The 23,373-nt window shown below is 50.0% G+C and overlaps 1 protein-coding gene across 2 annotated transcripts in view; it reads right to left on the bottom strand.

Moving 5' to 3' along the window:
- Positions 1 to 4,772: 4,772 nt before the first annotated feature.
- Positions 4,773 to 23,373, bottom strand: part of rusc2 (RUN and SH3 domain containing 2) — a 34,363-nt gene continuing 15,762 nt past the window's right edge. Inside the window, exons 3-12 of one of the 2 annotated variants that reach the window (XM_031894979.1) lie at positions 13,281 to 14,051; positions 12,491 to 12,688; positions 10,926 to 11,060; positions 9,850 to 9,926; positions 9,569 to 9,743; positions 9,059 to 9,164; positions 8,707 to 8,753; positions 7,750 to 8,602; positions 6,972 to 7,127; positions 4,773 to 6,261 (exon numbers count right to left, since the gene is read on the bottom strand). In XM_031894979.1, the coding sequence (XP_031750839.1) occupies positions 6,105 to 6,261; positions 6,972 to 7,127; positions 7,750 to 8,602; positions 8,707 to 8,753; positions 9,059 to 9,164; positions 9,569 to 9,743; positions 9,850 to 9,926; positions 10,926 to 11,060; positions 12,491 to 12,688; positions 13,281 to 14,051 (2,675 nt within the window). In that variant the 3' untranslated portion in view covers positions 4,773 to 6,104. The remainder of the gene's footprint in view (positions 6,262 to 6,971; positions 7,128 to 7,749; positions 8,603 to 8,706; positions 8,754 to 9,058; positions 9,165 to 9,568; positions 9,744 to 9,849; positions 9,927 to 10,925; positions 11,061 to 12,490; positions 12,689 to 13,280; positions 14,052 to 23,373) is intronic. The other variant, XM_031894980.1, reaches the window with a different exon arrangement.

Below are 23,373 nucleotides of genomic sequence, written 5' to 3'. Positions count from 1 at the left end.
TGCCTGGGTATAGTGCCTGGGTATAGTACCTGTGTATAGTACCTGTGTATAGTACCTGGGTATAGTGCCTGGGTATAGTGCCTGGGTATAGTACCTGGGTATAGTGCCTGTGTATAGTGCCTGGGTATAGTACCTGTGTATAGTACCTGGGTATAGTGCCTGGGTATAGTACCTGGGTATAGTGCCTGGGTATAGTACCTGTGTATAGTACCTGGGTATAGTACCTGGGTATAGTGCCTGGGTATAGTACCTGTGTATAGTACCTGTGGGATGAAAACTGCAGCAAAAGTTGAGAGTTGGTTCTCAGGTAAAGTTACAGGGGCAGATTCATCTTTTCAGTCTTTATTTCTGTTTCCAGTTTGCAAAATCTCCCGATCCCTGTGTGCATCTGTGCTCTGATTGGTCAATCCACAAGAAGAAAGATCCAATCGGAGCACAGCAAAAACGGGCTTGAGGGGAAAGTGCAGAAATGGAGTAAGGTTTTTGGTTTTTTTGCTACTTTTCCAGGGGGGGGCAAGTGCCCCCTCTTGCCCCCTTCTGTGGACGCCCATGAATAAAAGGCCTGAACTCCTTCAGTTGTGAGTAATGAGTGTAAAATATATGAAAGTCTAATGTTTCTCAGTACATTACAGAAAATAATCAACTTTATCACAATATGATAATTTTTTTAGAAGGACCTGTATATGGGGCAGACGTCGCTCCGTATGAGAAAGAATCCATGAACACAAGTCGGTTATAAGAACAGGGAAAGTGGAACAGGCAGTTTCATGGAAATGCACCATGGGGGTCCGACAACTAAAATTCCAGATAGCGGATCATCTCCCCAAATTACGTCGAGGAGGAAATAGAACAAAAACGTTGCTAAGAAAGGAAGCTACATGGATTAGGAGACTGGAGACCCCCCCCCCCCCCCCAAGGACTAAATAGGGAATACGGGCTGCAAGCGATTTTTCAAATGTAAATTGTTTTTAATTGGTTTTAATTCTTGTGTTTTATAGATGTTTTGGGTAAAATTGGATAATCTGTTTTTTTGTATATAAATGTGGCAATGTAACAAGTTGTGTATCTAATCAGATGCTGCAAAGTGTATATGGATAATGACCAGTAGATGGCGTAATAATGTCCTGTATAAAAGGCTTGTTTGTTTCAGTGGTGGGTGAGCTGGAGAAAAGGCCGGATATAGGCCTGAAACGTCGCTTTATCCATGTATATTATTATTATTATTTATTTATAAAGCGCCAGCATATTCCGCAGCCCTGTACAATACATGGATATTAAATAAAGGCTTTATTAATGGAGACAAGAAGGTGCTACACGGATACAGAGACGGCGCCAGTCGGTCTGTCGGCACATTTTTTATTAATATGTGTAATAAATAAACAAAGCAATAAATATATATAATATCTGACAGAATACAGATAGAATGGGCGGAGTCATGGCGGATGGGGGGGTAACAGCGGATAAGAGCGGTTGGGCGCACAGCGGATAAAGCCCCTCATGGTCTGTAGGTTTGGTTATGGGTGGGAGGGGTTTGGCTGGGGAAGGGCGGGGCCAAGATATTCCCAGGGCAATGGGTTTGGTTCCATCTCCAAGACCCAAATAACAGATTCTCGGCGGGTCGGGTTCCTCCTGTAGCTGCTGAGAGAGACCGGAGCAGTAATGAGTATAATGGGCCAGTACTGGGTTCTGTCTGCAATTGGGCCGCACTTGTATCTCTACGTCCACAGGGGGAGCCCTCCCCAAACACAACTGCTACTCAGTGGCACCAACAGTGGGTCCCTCAGTACTGAGACTTGGGCTCGTGGCAGAACCGCTATTTTATCTGCCCCCCACACCCAACCCGGCGCCCCTTCTATTCGTTCCTGGGGCCCCAACCAACCGCCCAACCTGATAGGAGACATGGGGTGAGGCCAGCGATACCGGCTGCGTTGGTTCCTACATGTCCCGTGTATAGAACCTCGTCCCACTATAGAGAAACGGAACCAACGGCAAAAGCCCCACGCCAATATACATAACGAGACAAATCAATATATACACTAAGTACATCGCTTATAAACTGCTAATTACATATTCACACAAACAGAATCCAAATCATAGAGAATCAGCCGACAGCTGAACTGCCACCAATCTCAGGGTGGTGTGTAATTAGGGGTACATTTGGTACCCCCAGTACCTCTCCTGTCACTATTATACTAACTGGCCTTCAGGCTGGGCCCCCTCAGCTCATAACAAGGTTACAGATATATAGAAACATTGGGGTAACAGTCACCCCGCTATAGTTCCAGGGGTACCCAGGGCACAAATAAGCACTCACCCCAAATCTCCCCCTAACTGGCCTTCAGGCTGGGCCCCCTTAGCCCATAACAAGGTTACAGATATATAGAAACATTGGGGTAACAGTCACCCTGCTATAGTTCCAGGGGTACCCAGGGCACAAATAAGCCCCCAAATCCCCCCTAACTGGCCTGTAGGCTGGGCCCCCTTAGCCCATAACAAGGTTACAGATATATAGAAACATTGGGGTAACAGTCACCCCGCTATAGTTCCAGGGGTACCCAGGGCACAAATAAGCACTCACCCCAAATCCCCCCCTAACTGGCCTTCAGGCTGGGCCCCCTTAGCCCATAACAAGGTTACAGATATATAGAAACATTGGGGTAACAGTCACCCTGCTATAGTTCCAGGGGTACCCAGGGCACAAATAAGCACTCACCCCAAATCCCCCCTAACTGGCCTTCAGGCTGGGCCCCCTTAGCCCATAACAAGGTTACAGATATATAGAAACATTGGGGTAACAGTCACCCCGCTATAGTTCCAGGGGTACCCAGGGCACAAATAAGCACTCACCCCAAATCCCCCCCTAACTGGCCTTCAGGCTGGGCCCCCTTAGCCCATAACAAGGTTACAGATATATAGAAACATTGGGGTAACAGTCACCCCGCTATAGTTCCAGGGGTACCCAGGGCACAAATAAGCACTCACCCCAAATCCCCCCCTAACTGGCCTTCAGGCTGGGCCCCCTTAGCCCATAACAAGGTTACAGATATATAGAAACATTGGGGTAACAGTCACCCCGCTATAGTTCCAGGGGTACCCAGGGCACAAATAAGCACCCCAAATCCCCCCCTAACTGGCCTTCAGGCTGGGCCCCCTTAGCCCATAACAAGGTTACAGATATATAGAAACATTGGGGTAACAGTCACCCCGCTATAGTTCCAGGGGTACCCAGGGCACAAATAAGCACTCACCCCAAATCCCCCCCTAACTGGCCTTCAGGCTGGGCCCCCTTAGCCCATAACAAGGTTACAGATATATAGAAACATTGGGGTAACAGTCACCCCGCTATAGTTCCAGGGGTACCCAGGGCACAAATAAGCACTCACCCCAAATCCCCCCCTAACTGGCCTTCAGGCTGGGCCCCCTTAGCCCATAACAAGGTTACAGATATATAGAAACATTGGGGTAACAGTCACCCCGCTATAGTTCCAGGGGTACCCAGGGCACAAATAAGCACTCACCCAAATCCCCCCCTAACTGGCCTTCAGGCTGGGCCCCCTTAGCCCATAACAAGGTTACAGATATATAGAAACATTGGGGTAACAGTCACCCCGCTATAGTTCCAGGGGTACCCAGGGCACAAATAAGCACTCACCCCAAATCCCCCCCTAACTGGCCTTCAGGCTGGGCCCCCTTAGCCCATAACAAGGTTACAGATATATAGAAACATTGGGGTGACAGTCACCCCGCTATTACACATCCCACCCTGAGATAATAACCAGAATAAGACGCTGCTGGGAATTAATAAATAACACAATATTATAAATAAATGACAAATTTTCCCTTATAATTCCATGTTTAGCTCAGCACATAGAGTAGTGATACTGTGCCTTTAGCCAATCACGTTCTTCCATCCTTCACTGCCCGGGATAAACAATAAGTGCTCTGATTGGTTAATATCAATATTGGGCGCAGCTGATAATGACAGACCAGCACCCCGTATCTACCCCCATATCTACCCCCATATCTACCCCCCATATCTCTGTACACAGAGCTGGGCACCCAGTCCTTTCATTTGTACACGGAGCCGGTACATCGAGGAGAGGGGCCCCCGCACCCCTTGGAATAACTGGGGGGTAAATATCCCCATGTGGCTAATTAGCAATGGGCGTGGCTGTACAGAAACTGACATTAGTCAGTTGTTATTTTCCCAATAACGAGACCCTACATCATACTCTCTGTCTCCACCTATTGGGGTCCATGTTCTGACTGTGGCCCCGTGCCCGTCTGTGGCCCCCGGCACAGGGGGTACAGTACAGCAGGTGCATTAAATCCCAGTACCTCAGAGCCCAGCTAACCCCGCCTCCAAGAGTGATTCAGGCTCCATTTATTGGTTACATCCCTGACTGGGGTGGGGCATTTGGGGAAGGAGTGGGTGGACTTCCTGTAGCTGCCCAACCCCTGGGGCGTGGCCAATGGACAGAAAGAGAGCCTGGGTAGGTGGGTCTGAGAGCAGCTTGATGGCTGAAGGGAGGAGTCTGAGGTACAAGTCACTTATATAAAATAAAACACTGATATGGTTTCTTTTGCACTAAAGGGTGGGGTTAAAATGTGGGGCAATAAATAATAGTAGAATCCCAATAAAAGGGGAGGTCCAGCGTGCCACCCCATTGCCACTCCCACCATGGGATTTCTCAGGCCTAAACCATTCAGTCTCATCGCCTTTTAAACCACAAACGTAAAACCAATTTATACTCCGCCCCCAACCCCCCCCCCCCCCCCCCCCGCTCCACAAGCCCAAACACCATCATCTCATTCTCATGGGGCTCTCGGCCACCAAAGCCAATGGGATTCCAAACCTACTGGCAGAAACCGTATCTTCTCACCAAACCAGAACCTTCTACCCTCACAACCCAACAGTTGAATAACCAGACTAGTTATACACATTCAACTGGTTCCGACTAACGATCCCTCTTAGAATTAGCCGCGTCCATAACCCACACCCAACTGTAGCCAACCTCCATGTCCTTGTAGCTCCTCAACTCATAATGACCTCAAATGTGATATGAAAGGGTTAAGCCATTTTGTGCATAAGATGTTCCTTCCCTGCTCTATTCATACATACAGGTGGGGCAGTACTGTCGTGCAATAGGGCAACTCCCACACATCTATGTACATATACAGGGAAGGAACGTTCTACGAGCACAATGATCATGCTCCATTCCCAATATGGCGGGTTTATAAGCCAAGCCAATCCCAATCAAAATCCCTTTCTACTCAGTAGCCTGCAAGAAGTCCCTCCTGGTCACATGCTCTCATGGCGCTGGAAGTCCAGCTTCCCCAGCACAGGAAGTCACATGTTCTCTTTGAGCAGGAAATCGCATGTTTCCATGGTGCAAGGAGACACATACTCTTAAGGACCAAGTTCTACCTGGGCAGGAAGTCACATGTTTCCATGGTGCAAGGAGTCACATGCTCTTAAGGACCAAGTTCTACCTGGTCAGGAAGTCACGTTTCCATGGTGCAAGGAGTCACATGCTCTTAAGGGCCAAGGGCAGGAAGTCACGTTTTTCCTGGTGCAGGACCTCATCATACCTGAAGAAGCCCCATCCTTCCTGATCACATGTCCTTGCGGTGACCCTGGGATTGGACATTAGACGGTGGCAGATGGTTGCATGTTGGATGATAACAAACCTTACACTATTCCTTATATTGTTGGGGAAAAGCTGCTCAGAATATAAGTGCTAGACATAGATGCCCCAGCGGTGGGTGGGGAGGGGAGGCCGAAGGAACCAGGGAGGGTAAGTTAGGTGTCCCATAACGCTACGAGTGTTGGGGGGAGTCTTGTCCTCTAGGTTATCGGCATGCACAGCTCACGTCAATACCACGGCTAGCACACGTGCACGTTGGGACTCAGGGAGAAGAATACTGCGTTAATGCTATCTACCCCACACTTGTCTGATGGTTATTGGCTCTTTTTGCCTCTCGGGGGAAAAGAAAGAATGTTCTGATTGGATAAGCAGCTCTGTTCCACCCACGGCACGAAGGGAGCCTGGTGTTACTCCACCGCTCTATGGCTGAAGCCTGACACGGAACTTCTCTCCTAGTTACGAGTCCACTGGGTCGGGGCGAGAAACATATTTCAAGGGCATCAGGCCATTGTGACTAGCCGAGGTGCAGCGGAGCTGGTCGGAGTGGGACGTGTAGGCAAAGCTGAGGGCGTGGTGCCCCGGCTCCGTTGGATGGAGTGGAGGTTTCTCCTTCCTGTGGGGACAAAAGCACAAGGTAAAGTCTCCTTACACATTGGTGGCATTAAATCTGTTACCCCAGGCAACCACGTTGTACAGTAAGGAGATGAGCTGATTCTACCAGGACAGCGAAGGTGCAGTTTGCCCTTAAGGTCACTCTAAGGAGGATTCAGCTGGCCCTACCTTATACCAGAAGATCTTCTTGATGGCCCAAGCCAGTATGCCCAGCTAGTTCCCTGCCAACACCAGTGCTCTTCTACCCTACACCAGTGCAAAGTTCCACAACTGGACATTCAACTCGCTGTGCTCCTGTCCAATCTCAGTGTGGTACCCCCAGACCATGGTCACCATTAGAAACCCATTGTAGCCACAACACTGGACACACCTCAAAATCCACACAAGCCCAAATGAGCATTAGCCCCAGACAGGTCAAGATCTTCCTGGGGTAACAAGGGGCTTATGGAAAAAATTAAACAATGAGGAAAATAAACAATAAGAGACTGGGAAGCAGGGCAAAACCAACTGGTGGCATTTGTCACATTGGCACAACTACATCAATATCTGATACAGAGAATGGGCACTCGGTATCTAAATGACACTAAGTATCCAAAGAGAGACCACCTCTGGTTGCTCCACCAGCAGGGGCCAGTGCAGCTCTGAGAGTTAAGGTTAAACCAAATGTATCCCAGCTAAACACCCACCACTGTAGAGAGTCGGTCTGCTTACCGAGGATTCTGGGAGCCCGGTGAAGCTGGTGAGGCCGCCATTTCTGATATCATTTCGCCTTTCTCCGGAGTAGTTTCTCCCCAGATTCCGGCACTCACGGTCTGTGCAACGATTTGAAGGACAGACTTATCCAGGCTCAGCCAACCAGAAGGCATCCTGCAACCAATCAGAGTCGTGTCAGAGGCCCATAGCTCACAGCATTGGTTATGTGGAAAGCTGTCCCATACTTGGCTGTTATTGTGCTACAAACCTTAGTGCTGCCCCACCAGTGCCCATCTTGCCCAATTGTCACCATGTTGTCAACTGTGTGCATCTTGCCTCCTGTCACCTTATTGCCTAATTGTTGGCATCTGACCTTGCTGTAACTATTGTGCCCTTCTGGTACCACCTTTCTCGGCTGGCACCATATTGTCCTGCTGTCTCCATCTTACCCTATTGTTACAGCCCATATTTCCAAGCTAACTTGCCCTACTATATACATTTTGCTCTTCTTTTGCCCTTCTATACCTGCAACACCCCTACTCCTGCTACATACATCTGCTGCTCTGCTTGGTCCCCCAAAATATTCCTTGTGGTATCATAGTTTTGTGGGTGTTCATTTCTAAAGAGGCAAAAAACACTAAATGGCAGCATTCTAAACGATAAACAAATACAAACTGACAGGTTAAACTCTGAACCCCACTGATTGTAGATCTTATACTAAAACAGTTTTTATTTACCCTTTAAAATCACAGTTTGCATTTAACCCAACGGCCACACTGCCCTAGAGATATCTCACCTGTTTGCCTGCTTGACCTCTCCCTGTGATCTCCTGGATCCAAAAAGATGCCCCCATTTCCTGGCCGGACTGCTCTGCACTGGGGCAACGTTCTCCTTTGCAGTGGCCCCTTGGGCTTCGGCCCCTGAGTGTCTCTGTGGAGCACAGTTCTCCTTCTCCTTTCCCCCTTTCAGTTCATTTAGTACAGACTCGGGGGGGCTACCCATCCAAGACTTTTTCTCTTCCTTTTGCTTGTCATCTCGCTCTTTCTTGGTGGGTTTCTCCTCGGTCGTCACCTCCAAGCTTGGACACGACTCTGCACCCTCCACCACTCCTTCCCGCGGTGGTGGAACTTTTTTGGGTGTGCCAAGAGTGCCCGGCTTTCGTCTCTCCTGGCGAGTGAACCTCGCGGTGTCGGAGGAACTTTCTATATAAACCTGGGAACTCTGCATCAGTTGGTACCACCACCCGGCTTGTTTGTCTTTCTTCACCTCAACATTGGGGTCCTTCTTCTGCTCCAGTTCTATTGATGCAGCCCCCTCCCCTGTTGGCCTCTCTGTCTCCAGAACATCACAGGCTTCCTTTTCTGCGGTCTTCTTCTCCTGGTTTCCTTGCTCTTCCTCCTCGCGGCTCCTCATGAGCTGCAACGTTGAGTGAACCGACTGTAGTAAGTCCTGTTTTACCTTCAGCATCTCTTTCTTCTTCTGCTGCTCCCGACCCATCTGCACCAGGTGGTGCTCAAACAGGAGGTCCAAATCAAAGGGGAGCAGGGACAGAGGCTGGAGAAGTAGCAGTAGCTCCTCAAATAACGTCTGGCAAACACCGTGGGACACGGACAGGAAGCCAACTGGCTCATAGTGGGCAAAGATGATGTCTGCAATAGAACAGAAGGATGGTGGGTATCGCCAACTGAAGCACAGACAGAACCTTGCAGACTATTAGACAAAAATTCCCAGCAGCCTCTATCAGTTTACCTACCTTCATGGTTATATAAGTGGTTAAACCAGAACTCAACGGATCGGATGCTGCAAAGAAATAGAAAAAGCCCAGATTAGAGATCCGAGACATTTAGCACATTGCACATTCTACATCCTGTTCTTCTGAGCAAAAACCTGAGAAGCCTCTGTATAATGAGCTGCTCCTTATCTGAAAGCCTAACAAAGGCTGCAGCTGGGGGAAAGAAGGGGTTTGTTTAAACAGAGGCTTTTCAGTGGAGTTCTAGTTTGTTTTGTTCATGGAATGTAGCTTTACTTTTTACTTCAGATTTTGCCATCTGAAACTGCCCTTGATGCCCTGTAATGCGGTTAAATAAGGGATCCTTGGAACCTACTTGAGGAGGCCGAAGATGAAGGCGTTGAAGCGCAGGTTGTGGCTGGACAGTTCCGAGTATTGGCTGACCTTGCAGCACAGGCTGTGCAGGAGTTTGGTGGAAGGACCTTTGGGAGACAAAATACAGTGTTCAGATTGGGGGAATAAGGGGAAACCTTACTGCTGCCCCCAACAGATTTACAGAGATTTTTTTGCAATTAATTTTTGGTTTTCTAAAACTCTATGGCATCTATGGGGTTATGTAATAAAAGGCACAAGATTACCCAGGAACAGTAGCCAATAGCAACCTATCAGCCAGTAAAATGAACTGGTCACCTGTTTGAAAGCAAACATCTTATTGGTTGCTATGGGTTACTGCTACTGGGCAAACTTGTGCCTTTTATTACATATGGCCATAGTCATGGCTCCTCCCACAGGTGGTACAAAGGGTAACATTTCCCAGGATAAAGCTTATTAATGAGTGGACAGACCATGTGACCACCAGAAGGCCATATTGTGATAGAGACAGTACCCAGCTGCGTCGAGGCTTCCACCACCGTCCAGGGCAGGTTGCGTCTCTGACCGACGATCACATCCAATACCCAGGGCTTTAGCCCATCGCTGAGGATGCCCCTGACCGCAGGGCACAGGTACTTGAGGATGAGGTGCCCAATGTTAGGGCTCACTGAGCTGTTCCCGAGCTTGGCCTGGGGGAGACACCAGAGAAGCCATGAATTGGGGAGTGTTGGGTAAGGCACATAAATATGCCCCAACCAATAGGCAATAGGGGTATTTAGAATTCTGCTCACTCACCTTTACCCCAGGGTCTCGGCTAGTGCCAAAGTGCGCCACAATCAGATCCACCGCAATATTCACCGCCTTTACCAGCGCTGGGGAAACAAGAGCCAATGGGTAAAAGCTGGAATTTTACTGCTGCTCCCCTCCCAGGCCAACGGGGAACCCCCAGCCCAACCCCCAGCCTGACGTTATTCCAAGTCCCGTTAGGGTGATAAGCAAATGGTCTTTAGAATTGTAAGCTCTTTGGGGCAGTGTCCTATTTGCCTCTTGTATTAGTTATTGGTCGCTTTGTATGTAAACGTGCATGTTTAATGCATATATCTCTTTATTGTACAGCACTATATCTAAATACATCATAATAATAATATTAATAGTAGAACCATGGACTCTAAGGGACTCGGGTGTGGGTGTGGCCAGGGAAGTCTGGGGCCCATAGTATAATACAGGGATCCCCAACCAGTGTCTCAGGGGTAACATGTTGCTCTCAGTGCCCCCAAACCAGGGAGTTATTTTTGAATTCCTGACTTGGGGGCAAGTTTTGGTTGAATAAAAACAAGATTTAGTACCAAATAAAGCCCCCTGTAAGCTGATAGGGTGCATAGAGGCCCCTAATAGCCAATCACAGCCCTTATTTGGCTCCTCCATGAACTTTTATGGTGCTTGTGTTGCTCCCCAAGTCTTTTTACCTTTGACCGTAAGAAAGGTTGGGGGCCCCTGGTATAAAACACCCTTTTGTGTCTATGGGGAATGTTAAGAATTCAAATGTTAAGGATTCAAACCCTGAGCCAAAGAACAAAAAACTCTCTTATGTAACTTTAGGACACAACGTTTTGTCTTTTTGGTCCAGTTGTTGTTGTTGTTGTAAAGGCCAAGGTTTGGTAAGGGCCACCTAATAACCAAAACATCTGTCATTTAACAAAGATTCCAGGAATATCTAGGGGTGCAAAATGCTCCTCCAACATCTCACCCTACTTGGCCTTTAGACTGAGCTACCAGGACTGTCTAGGAGAGCAAATGGGATCCCTAAATCCCACCCAAACTGTACTTGGTCACCCTAACCAAGGTTCTAGGGATGCCCAAGTGTCTCCTACCTCTTTTTTGCATCAGGTCGATGGACAGAGATTCAGCGCCCCCGTCTGGTGACAAGCAGAACTCTGCTGGTGGCCGCTCCGCCATGGAGAAATAATCTGGGAAGAAGTCGCTGGAGCTGATGGCAGACGGTTTACCTGTGAGGAGAAGGCAATGGGCTCATTCCTCATAAGAGACCAAACCTACGAGGTTCATGTAATGGCACCAGTGCAGTTACCCTACATCAGGTGTGTGGGGCTTATTATACCATAGGGGGGAAAACATCTGCCCCCGGTGGCCTAATTACAGGCCATTTAAATGCCCCTGTGACCCCAACATCCAATAGATGTCTTGATTGAGGGGCTAAATGTTTATTTCCAAAAGTTATCTCTCTATCCCGGCCTTCTCCTAGTCACCATCAAGACTGCCATTCAAACTACACATTTGGCCGCTCATTGGACAATAAGTGCTTAGCTGGGTCAGGAGTGGTCCTAAGTCAATACCGTCCCATGTATGGGCAGCTATAGGAACCACAATATGGCGTCCTGCTTAAGAAGCACTTGTAACCATGTTGGGAAGGGACAGATAATAAACTTATTTCAATTAGGATCTTTAAACAAAATGGCTGCCATTGTAAGAGTATGAGTTGGCCGCTGAGCTGCTGGAGTATTGTGTGCCCCTCTCTCTGATCTGGGCCCTTGGCATTAAAGCACCTGGGGCCCCTCTTCCATTCTTGTGGCCCTGTCTACTCACCATCGGAGCCCACCCCGCAGCTCCCACTACTACACACCGAGTACCAGCAGAGAATACCAGTAATTCCCCTTTAGACCAACATGAGGGCGGGGGAGGCAGAGGCATTGGGTGAGACCATGTGACACAAGCGTGACGGTGACCATCAGATCAAGTTCTTGAGTTTAAGGGAGAAGGAAAGGTTAAATACTAAGTAAGCTTTATCAGAAAGGTCTATGCACCGAGTCCTCTATCAAAAGAAACACAGGATTTCTGTCTTCTTTTGTGTCACGTGTTCTTCTGTGTCAGACTTCCTCTCTCAGAAATATCCTTCAGGGAACAGCAGAAGCTTGCTCAGTTTGCTCCTCTCTCCCCCTCCCTTCTCTCTTCCCCTCCCTTCATCCCTCCTCCCCCTCCCTTCTCTGCTGTAATCTGAGCACAGCGATAGGAAGTGACGTCAGAGCAAGCTAAAATGGCAGCTACTATCTTAAACAAGCTTCTAGGGCTGTTACTCAGGCAGGTAAAGCTTTCTGCAGAATAAATATAGGGTTCTAGGTGGCACTAATGTGGCAAATCTATTGGCAGTAAAATGCCAGAATGACTTTCCTTCTCCCCTTTATGGTGTCAGTATGCCTTTAACAGGGTGAAAAATCAGCCAAACAAGCAAAAGACAAAGAAGCCAAAGAATGGCACTAAATATTATACAGAGAAACAGAAGGGCAGAGATATTATGGGGGGCACCTTGCCAAGTGGGGGAGCTGAACTGAGGCATACGGCTCTGCATACACAGCCTGGGAGCTGAGAGGCTCTGCATTTCATTTATATACATAATGTAAAGATAAAAGTGACTGATCCGCACCATTTAGCCGTGATTGGAGGCTGTTGCCATGGATACTGCTGGGGAAGTCGAAGAAATGGCCCCTACGAGTTATCTTGTTCTCCTGCCTTCTTTCCAGACTCCCAGAGAGCCCGGCCAAGCCATGCACGCGATCTAGGCCCAGGGGGTTCCGGCGCCTATACTCCCTCCACTTCAGCGCCTGCGGGGACAGGTGATTGGCTATTGCACCCCGAGGAAGGAGGAAGAGAAGCAGAGAGTGAAGAAAGCGATTAGTCAGCAGGTGTGAAATTGTCCACTCAGGGACTAGCGCTGGGCATGTTAATAGCATGGGGGGGTCAGTTACAAGCAGTGTGCAGAGACCTTCACAAGAGGGTATATTTGCCCCAGGGGGCAGGAATGAGGGATTTGTTTGTAAAGGAGAAGTAATGTCTACAAGTTGAGCTCATTATAGAGGCATCAGTGTATAAGCTTTGAAGGAGACCCCTGAACTCCCTTACAAACTCATAGGGGGAGGACTAAGTGTTCTGTACCCTTAGTACTAACTGTTCCTGAGCCCCACTTGTCCTTTCCCACCCCGGTTGGTACCTTACAGCTCCACAGAGCCTGAGGTTGGGGGACACCAGTAAGAATAGTCTAGGTCTATTCTACAGCAATGTAATTGGGCAACTTGCACGATACTCAACTCTTTGGCCAATCAGAGATCTGGATAAATATATTGGGTTACCCTGGGTAACTGTTACTTCTGCTACTGTATAAGAGATACTGTACATTGACCCAACATTGATAATAACAGAACCAAACAATAAGGTACCATTTACTGCTCGAGACACAATGATACTCTCGGAGCTCCTTGACCCACTGTCATTGTCCTTCTTTGTGGTCACCGCCTGGCTCCCCTCGTGTAGAACTGTGCTCAGCAAAGGTATGGAGGTGATGGGCTGAAGACCATGCTTGGACACTAGCGGGCTGGGTTCTTTCATTGGCTCCTTAACCGCTGTCCTCTGAACCTCCACTTTGGGAGAGACTTCATATTTTTGGGGGGGCTTGGCAGCTCCAGGTAGGGTAGTCCCTCGAGCAGGAGATGCTCTAAAAGGGAGAAGATTGGCTGACATTGGGCAAGAGCGGCTCCGAGGTGGCTGAGTCTCCTTGGCTTTCTCTGGAGAAGGAGAACTTGATGAACCAGAGTCCATACTCTGAAAAAATGTGGCATTGCTCCTGATTGGAGAGTAGCTGCCCAATGGAGAAGGGCGAGTAGAATCAGGAGCCGGGTTCTTAGTTTCTTCTTCTTTGCTTGTCCGTCTGTCCTGGCTGTGTTGCCCTTGTAGACTAATGACCCGGGGTTCTGTCTGACTGGTCAGTGTCCCAGGGGCTGAAGACTGAGAGTCTGACGCCATCTGCTGGTTTGATGGTCGCCCACTAGACAGACCATAGAGTTGGGACAGGCTGGAAGTAAAATGGCTGTGCAGGGGCCGCGTCTTTGGCTTGGTAAAGTGGTGCTGGAACACAAACGGCTGGATTGGTAACGTGGTGGGACGCTGGTCCTTACTGTAGCGAAAAACAGGCTTGGCCTCCGCCCCGATCCCTGCAACAAAGGGACACAATGTGTGAGGGAACGATTAAAGGGCAAGTGTCACCATCAGCACAAGTACCGCAGCCCCCCACTATTATGTACCCTAGATATTACTAGCCCAGCCTGAACTATAGCGGGGTGACTGTTACCCCAATGTTTCTATATATCTGTAACCTTGTTATGGGCTAAGGGGGCCCAGCCTGAAGGCCAGTTAGGGGGGATTTGGGGTGAGTGCTTATTTGTGCCCCGGGTACCCCTGGAACTATAGCGGGGTGACTGTTACCCCAATGTTTCTATATATCTGTAACCTTGTTATGGGCTAAGGGGGCCCAGCCTGAAGGCCAGTTAGGGGGGGATTTGGGGTGAGTGCTTATTTGTGCCCTGGGTACCCCTGGAACTATAGCGGGGTGACTGTTACCCCAATGTTTCTATATATCTGTAACCTTGTTATGGGCTAAGGGGGCCCAGCCTGAAGGCCAGTTAGGGGGGGATTTGGGGTGAGTGCTTATTTGTGCCCTGGGTACCCCTGGAACATAGCGGGGTGACTGTTACCCCAATGTTTCTATATATCTGTAACCTTGTTATGGGCTAAGGGGGCCCAGCCTGAAGGCCAGTTAGGGGGGATTTGGGGTGCTTATTTGTGCCCTGGGTACCCCTGAAACTATAGCGGGGTGACTGTTACCCCAATGTTTCTATATATCTGTAACCTTGTTATGGGCTAAGGGGGCCCAGCCTGAAGGGGAGTTAGGGGGGGATTTGGGGTGAGTGCTTATTTGTGCCCTGGGTACCCCTGGAACTATAGCGGGGTGACTGTTACCCCAATGTTTCTATATATCTGTAACCTTGTTATGGGCTAAGGGGGCCCAGCCTGAAGGCCAGTTAGGGGGGGATTTGGGGTGAGTGCTTATTTGTGCCCTGGGTACCCCTGGAACTATAGCGGGGTGACTGTTACCCCAATGTTTCTATATATCTGTAACCTTGTTATGGGCTAAGGGGGCCCAGCCTGAAGGCCAGTTAGGGGGGGGGTTTGGGGTGAGTGCTTATTTGTGCCCTGGGTACCCCTGGAACTATAGTGGGGTGACTGTTACCCCAATGTTTCTATATATCTGTAACCTTGTTATGGGCTAAGGGGGCCCAGCCTGAAGGCCAGTTAGGGGGGGATTTGGGGTGAGTGCTTATTTGTGCCCTGGGTACCCTGGAACTATAGCGGGGTGACTGTTACCCCAATGTTTCTATATATCTGTAACCTTGTTATGGGCTAAGGGGGCCCAGCCTGAAGGCCAGTTAGGGGGGGGATTTGGGGTGAGTGCTTATTTGTGCCCTGGGTACCCCTGGAACTATAGCGGGGTGACTGTTACCCCAATGTTTCTATATATCTGTAACCTTGTTATGGGCTAAGGGGGCCCAGCCTGAAGGCCAGTTAGGGGGGGATTTGGGGTGAGTGCTTATTTGTGCCCTGGGTACCCCTGGAACTATAGCGGGGTGACTGTTACCCCAATGTTTCTATATATCTGTAACCTTGTTATGGGCTAAGGGGGCCCAGCCTGAAGGCCAGTTAGGGGGGGATTTGGGGTGAGTGCTTATTTGTGCCCTGGGTACCCCTGGAACTATAGCGGGGTGACTGTTACCCCAATGTTTCTATATATCTGTAACCTTGTTATGGGCTAAGGGGGCCCAGCCTGAAGGCCAGTTAGGGGGGGATTTGGGGTGAGTGCTTATTTGTGCCCTGGGTACCCCTGGAACTATAGTGGGGTGACTGTTACCCCAATGTTTCTATATATCCCTTAGTGCCAACAGCTAAACACCCTCTGTGCCAGCTCTGGGCCGGGTGGCACTTTCCCATATAAAAGCTTTCCCCGCCCATGATGCGCCGTTATATAACGGGGGGGGGGGGGCTAATGAATTCCAGGGAAATCTGGATTCCCGGCACGCAGACAGGGAAGATAAAGGGGTCCCAGTAGGACAAACTCTCCATTAGAAATGGCTTCACAAGGGACCAGTGTGAGAAAGCGCTGCCTTTTGTTTAAATACATTCTCTGCTTTATTTCCCCTTTATATTAAATCCCAGTAAAAGTGACTGCTGTTTAGTCATTGTCCTGAGTATAAAGGGGAAATTCGCCTGCTCCAATAAGTAATGCCCAGGGCTACAGTAGCCAATCCCATCAGCCCCAGTGTATATATATATACACACAGTTACTATAACAGTTCATGTAGCAGAAAGGCACCTTAATAAGGCAAATTCCCAGGGGAGACGCAGCCGTTACTCAGTAACCAGCCATTGGCACAAAGAACGAGGCGCCAAATGCTATGGGAACTATTCAGGGAATATCCGCGCCCTGCACCCTGCATATAAATACAGCTGGTAATATAGATATTATGTATAGATATTATATATAGATGGAATATCCGCGCCCTGCACTCTGCATATAAATACAGCCGGTAATATAGATATTATGTATAGATATTATATATAGATGGAATATCCGCGCCCTGCACCCTGCATATAAATACAGCTGGTAATATAGATATTAGGTATAGATATTATATATAGATGGAATATTGTAATATAGATATTAGGTATAGATATTATATATAGATGGAATATTGTAATATAGATATTAGGTATAGATATTATATATAGATGGAATATTGTAATATAGATATTAGGTATAGATATTATATATAGATGGAATATCCGCGCCCTGCACTCTGCATATAAATACAGCCGGTAATATAGATATTAGGTATAGATATTATATATATAGATGGAATATCCGCGCCCTGCACTCTGCATATAAATACAGCCGGTAATATAGATATTATATATAGATAGTGCAGGGCGGTGTCATTAAAGGGACGGTGCCATAATATTATATTTATAGAATGATTTGTAACGGTACATCCAGGACTCGCCGTCGCTGTTAACCCTATCAGCAGCAAACTGGGCAGGCTCCGCCTCTGTCTGTGGTTCACCTCTAAGTTAACTGTTAGTATGTTACAGAATGACTTGTTCTAAGCACCTTTTCAGTTGGTCTTTATTAATTATTTGTTATAGTTTTTGAATTATTTGCCTTCTTGTTGCAATGCTTTGCAGCTTTCAAATGGGGGTCACTGACCCTGGCAGCCAAAACCTATTGCTCTGGGTCTATTCAGGACCCTGTTTATTCATACTCCAGTTTCCCATTCAAACCACTGCTTGGTTGCTAGGGCAATTTGGACCCTAGCAACCAGATAGAAGTTGAAATTTCAAACTTGGGAGGTTGCTGAACAAAATCCTAAATAATTCAAAAACCGTATATAATAAAAAATGAAGACCACATTGCTGGGGCCACTGTATAACACATTGCTGGGGCCACTGTGGCATGGGATGCTGGGGCCACTGTATAACACATTGCTGGGGCCACTGTGGCATGGGATGCTGGGGCCACTGTATAATACATTGCTGGGGCCACTGTGGCATGGGATGCTGGGGCCACTGTATAATACATTGCTGGGGCCACTGTGGCATGGGATGCTGGGGCCACTGTATAATACATTGCTGGGGCCACTGTGGCATGGGATGCTGGGGCCACTGTATAATACATTGCTGGGGCCACTGTGGCATGGGATGCTGGGGCCACTGTATAACACATTGCTGGGGCCACTGTGGCATGGGATGCTGGGGCCACTGTATAATACATTGCTGGGGCCACTGTGGCATGGGATGCTGGGGCCACTGTATAATACACTGTGCTGGGGCCACTGTGCCAAGGGATGCTGGGGCCACTGTATAATACATTGCTGGGGCCACTGTGGCATGGGATGCTGGGGCCACTGTATAATACATTGCTGGGGCCACTGTGGCATGGGATGCTGGGGCCACTGTATAATACATTGCTGGGGCCACTGTGGCATGGGATGCTGGGGCCACTGTATAATACATTGCTGGGGCCACTGTGGCATGGGATGCTGGGGCCACTGTATAATACATTGCTGGGACCACTGTGCCATGGGATGCTGGGGCCACTGTATAATACATTGCTGGGACCACTGTGCCAAGGGATGCTGGGGCCACTGTATAATACATTGCTGGGGCCACTGTGGCATGGGATGCTGGGGCCACTGTATAATACATTGCTGGGGCCACTGTGGCATGGGATGCTGGGGCCACTGTATAATACATTGCTGGGGCCACTGTGGCATGGGATGCTGGGGCCACTGTATAATACATTGCTGGGACCACTGTGCCATGGGATGCTGGGGCCACTGTATAATACATTGCTGGGACCACTGTGCCAAGGGATGCTGGGGCCACTGTATAATACATTGCTGGGGCCACTGTGGCATGGGATGCTGGGGCCACTGTATAATACATTGCTGGGGCCACTGTGGCATGGGATGCTGGGGCCACTGTATAATACACTGTGCTGGGGCCACTGTGGCATGGGATGCTGGGGCCACTGTATAATACACTGTGCTGGGGCCACTGTGGCATGGGATGCTGGGGCCACTGTATAATACATTGCTGGGACCACTGTGCCAAGGGATGCTGGGGCCACTGTATAATACATTGCTGGGACCACTGTGGCATGGGATGCTGGGGCCACTGTAAAATACATTGCTGGGGCCACTGTGGCATGGGATGCTGGGGCCACTGTATAATACACTGTGCTGGGGCCACTGTGGCATGGGATGCTAGGGCCACTGTATAATACACTGTGCTGGGGCCACTGTGGCATGGGATGCTAGGGCCACTGTGTCATGGGATGCTGGGGCCACTGTATAATACACTGTGCTGGGGCCACTGTGGCATGGGATGCTGGGGCCACTGTATAATACATTGCTGGGGCCACTGTGGCATGGGATGCTGGGGCCACTGTATAATACATTGCTGGGGCCACTGTGCCATGGGATGCTGGGGCCACTGTATAATACATTGCTGGGACCACTGTGCCAAGGGATGCTGGGGCCACTGTATAATACATTGCTGGGGCCACTGTGGCATGGGATGCTGGGGTCACTGTATAATACATTGCTGGGGCCACTGTGGCATGGGATGCTGGGGCCACTGTATAATACACTGTGCTGGGGCCACTGTGGCATGGGATGCTGGGGCCACTGTATAATACATTGCTGGGACCACTGTGCCAAGGGATGCTGGGGCCACTGTATAATACATTGCTGGGACCACTGTGGCATGGGATGCTGGGGCCACTGTAAAATACATTGCTGGGGCCACTGTGGCATGGGATGCTGGGGCCACTGTATAATACACTGTGCTGGGGCCACTGTGGCATGGGATGCTAGGGCCACTGTATAATACACTGTGCTGGGGCCACTGTGGCATGGGATGCTAGGGCCACTGTGTCATGGGATGCTGGGGCCACTGTATAATACACTGTGCTGGGGCCACTGTGGCATGGGATGCTGGGGCCACTGTATAATACATTGCTGGGACCACTGTGGCATGGGATGCTGGGGCCACTGTATAATACATTGCTGGGGCCACTGTGGCATGGGATGCTGGGGCCACTGTATAATACACTGTGCTGGGGCCACTGTGGCATGGGATGCTGGGGCCACTGTATAATACACTGTGCTGGGGCCACTGTGGCATGGGATGCTGGGGCCACTGTATAATACACTGTGCTGGGGCCACTGTGGCATGGGATGCTGGGGCCACTGTATAATACACTGTGATGGGGCCACTGTGGCATGGGATGCTGGGACCACTGTATAATACACTGTGATGGGGCCACTGTGGCATGGGATGCTGGGACCACTGTATAATACACTGTGCTGGGGCCACTGTGGCATGGGATGCTGGGGCCCCTGTATAACACACTGTGCTGGGGCCACTGTGGCATGGGATGCTAGGGCCACTGTATAATACATTGCTGGGGCCACTGTGGCATGGGATGCTGGGGCCACTGTGGCATGGGATGCTGGGGCCACTGTAAAATACATTGCTGGGACCACTGTGTCATGGGATGCTGGGGCCACTGTATAATACACTGTGCTGGGGCCACTGTGGCATGGGATGCTGGGGCCACTGTAAAATACATTGCTGGGACCACTGTGTCATGGGATGCTGGGGCCACTGTATAATACATTGCTGGGACCACTGTGGCATGGGATGCTGGGGCCACTGTATAATACACTGTGCTGGGGCCACTGTGGCATGGGATGCTGGGGCCACTGTATAATACACTGTGCTGGGGCCACTGTGGCATGGGATGCTAGGGCCACTGTATAATACACTGTGCTCGGGCCACTGTGTCATGGGATGCTGGGGCCACTGTATAATACACTGTGCTGGGGCCACTGTGGCATGGGATGCTGGGGCCACTGTATAATACACTGTGCTGGGGCCACTGTGGCATGGGATGCTAGGGCCACTGTATAATACACTGTGCTCGGGCCACTGTGTCATGGGATGCTGGGGCCACTGTATAATACACTGTGCTGGGGCCACTATGCCATGGGATGCTGGGGCCACTGTATAATACACTGTGCTGGGGCCACTGTGGCATGGGATGCTTGGGCCACTGTAAAATACATTGCTGGGACCACTGTGGCATGGGATGCTGGGGCCACTGTAAAATACATTGCTGGGACCACTGTGTCATGGGATGCTGGGGCCACTGTATAATACACTGTGCTGGGGCCACTGTGGCATGGGATGCTGGGGCCACTGTATAATACACTGTGCTGGGGCCACTGTGGCATGGGATGCTGGGGCCACTGTATAATACACTGTGATGGGGCCACTGTGGCATGGGATGCTGGGGCCACTGTGGCATGGGATGCTGGGACCACTGTATAATACACTGTGCTGGGGCCACTGTATAACACACTGTGCTGGGGCCACTGTGGCATGGGATGCTAGGGCCACTGTATAATACATTGCTGGGGCCACTGTGTCATGGGATGCTGGGGCCACTGTAAAACACATTGCTGGGGCCACTGTGTCATGGGATGCTGGGGCCACTGTATAACACATTGTGCTGGGACCACTGTGGCATGGGATGCTGGGGCCACTGTATAATACATTGCTGGGGCCACTGTGTCATGGGATGCTAGGGCCACTGTATAACACATTGCTGGGACCACTGTGTCATGGGATGCTGGGGCCACTGTATAATACATTGTGCTGGGACCACTGTGTCATGGGATGCTGGGGCCACTGTATAATACACTGTGATGGGACCACTGTGGCATGGGATGCTGGGACCACTGTATAATACACTGTGATGGGGCCACTGTGGCATGGGATGCTGGGACCACTGTATAATACACTGTGCTGGGGCCACTGTGTCATGGGATGCTGGGGCCACTGTATAACACATTGCTGGGGCCACTGTGTCATGGGATGCTGGGGCCACTGTATAATACACTGTGATGGGGCCACTGTGGCATGGGATGCTAGGGCCACTGTATAATACATTGTGCTGGGACCACTGTGTCATGGGATGCTGGGGCCACTGTATAATACATTGCTGGGACCACTGTGTCATGGGATGCTGGGGCCACTGTATAATACACTGTGATGGGGCCACTGTGGCATGGGATGCTGGGACCACTGTATAATACACTGTGCTGGGGCCACTGTGTCATGGGATGCTGGGGCCACTGTATAACACATTGCTGGGGCCACTGTGTCATGGGATGCTAGGGCCACTGTATAATACACTGTGCTGGGGCCACTGTGGCATGGGATGCTGGGGCCACTGTATAATACATTGCTGGGACCACTGTGTCATGGGATGCTGGGGCCACTGTATAATACACTGTGATGGGGCCACTGTGGCATGGGATGCTGGGGCCACTGTATAATACACTGTGATGGGGCCACTGTGGCATGGGATGCTGGGGCCACTGTATAATACACTGTGCTGGGGCCACTGTGTCATGGGATGCTGGGGCCACTGTATAATACACTGTGCTGGGGCCACTGTGTCATGGGATGCTAGGGCCACTGTATAACACATTGCTGGGGCCACTGTGGCATGGGATGCTGGGGCCACTGTATAATACACTGTGCTGGGGCCACTATGCCATGGGATGCTGGGGCCACTGTATAATACACTGTGATGGGGCCACTGTGTCATGGGATGCTAGGGCCACTGTATAACACATTGCTGGGGCCACTGTGGCATGGGATGCTGGGGCCACTGTATAATACACTGTGCTGGGGCCACTGTGCCAATGGATGCTGGGGCCACTGTATAATACACTGTGCTGGGGCCACTGTGCCATGGGATGCTGGGGCCACTGTATAATACACTGTGCTGGGGCCACTGTGCCATGGGATGCTGGGGCCACTGTATAATACACTGTGCTGGGGCCACTGTGCCATGGGATGCTGGGGCCACTGTATAATACACTGTGCTGGGGCCACTGTGCCATGGGATGCTGGGGCCACTGTATAATACACTGTGCTGGGGCCACTGTGCCAATGGATGCTGGGGCCACTGTATAATACACTGTGCTGGGGCCACTGTGCCATGGGATGCTGGGGCCACTGTATAATACACTGTGCTGGGGCCACTGTATAATACACTGTGCTGGGGCCACTGTGCCATGGGATGCTGGGGCCACTGTATAATACACTGTGCTGGGGCCACTGTGCCAATGGATGCTGGGGCCACTGTATAATACACTGTGCTGGGGCCACTGTGCCATGGGATGCTGGGGCCACTGTATAATACTTGCTGGGGGTCCCTATAATGCTAGCAGGGGGCACTGTGGCCTTTGCTGTTATGTAGTCACTATATAAATGTACCTGGGGGGGAGGCATGTCTGGGGTCCATGTGGCTTACGGAGGGGTATATGTCAGGCAGCCCTGAGCCTTTATTGGTTTATAGAGTGTAATAGTGGGACCCTAATACCCCCGGGGGGGGTGTGACTGCTGAGTGAGGCAGAAAATATCCGATATCATGGCAGCATCACTTATTGATAGGATATCGGTAATAAGACCCATTCCCTTTCCTGGGGGGGTGGGGGTTATGGGTAAGGGCTCTTTAATATCACATTACATGGCTGGGAGCTCACATACTGCTTATGGGGCAGGATAAATCCGCAAGCGATGCTCCAGCGAGCGCCACAGCAGCCATCTTGCGCTCATCCGGCACATAGAGATGACTGTGCAGTTTTCCCTCGCTTGCGTCTGACTGTAATCTAACGCGGGGGGTGTTACCCCCCCAAACAGGTTTTTGCCTAATGAAGTGTAAATTTCTAATCAACATTAATTACTCATTTCCAATAGTTGTATATTGCTAAATGCCGCCTCTGTCTGGCTGTTTATATTCTCTGCACTGCTGGTTCTGACTCCTGATACAACTCCCCAATATCC

This window comes from Xenopus tropicalis, chromosome 1 (assembly GCF_000004195.4).
Source record: "Xenopus tropicalis strain Nigerian chromosome 1, UCB_Xtro_10.0, whole genome shotgun sequence".
Lineage (NCBI taxonomy): Eukaryota > Metazoa > Chordata > Amphibia > Anura > Pipidae > Xenopus > Xenopus tropicalis.
This window is presented reverse-complemented; position numbering and strand designations above follow the sequence as displayed.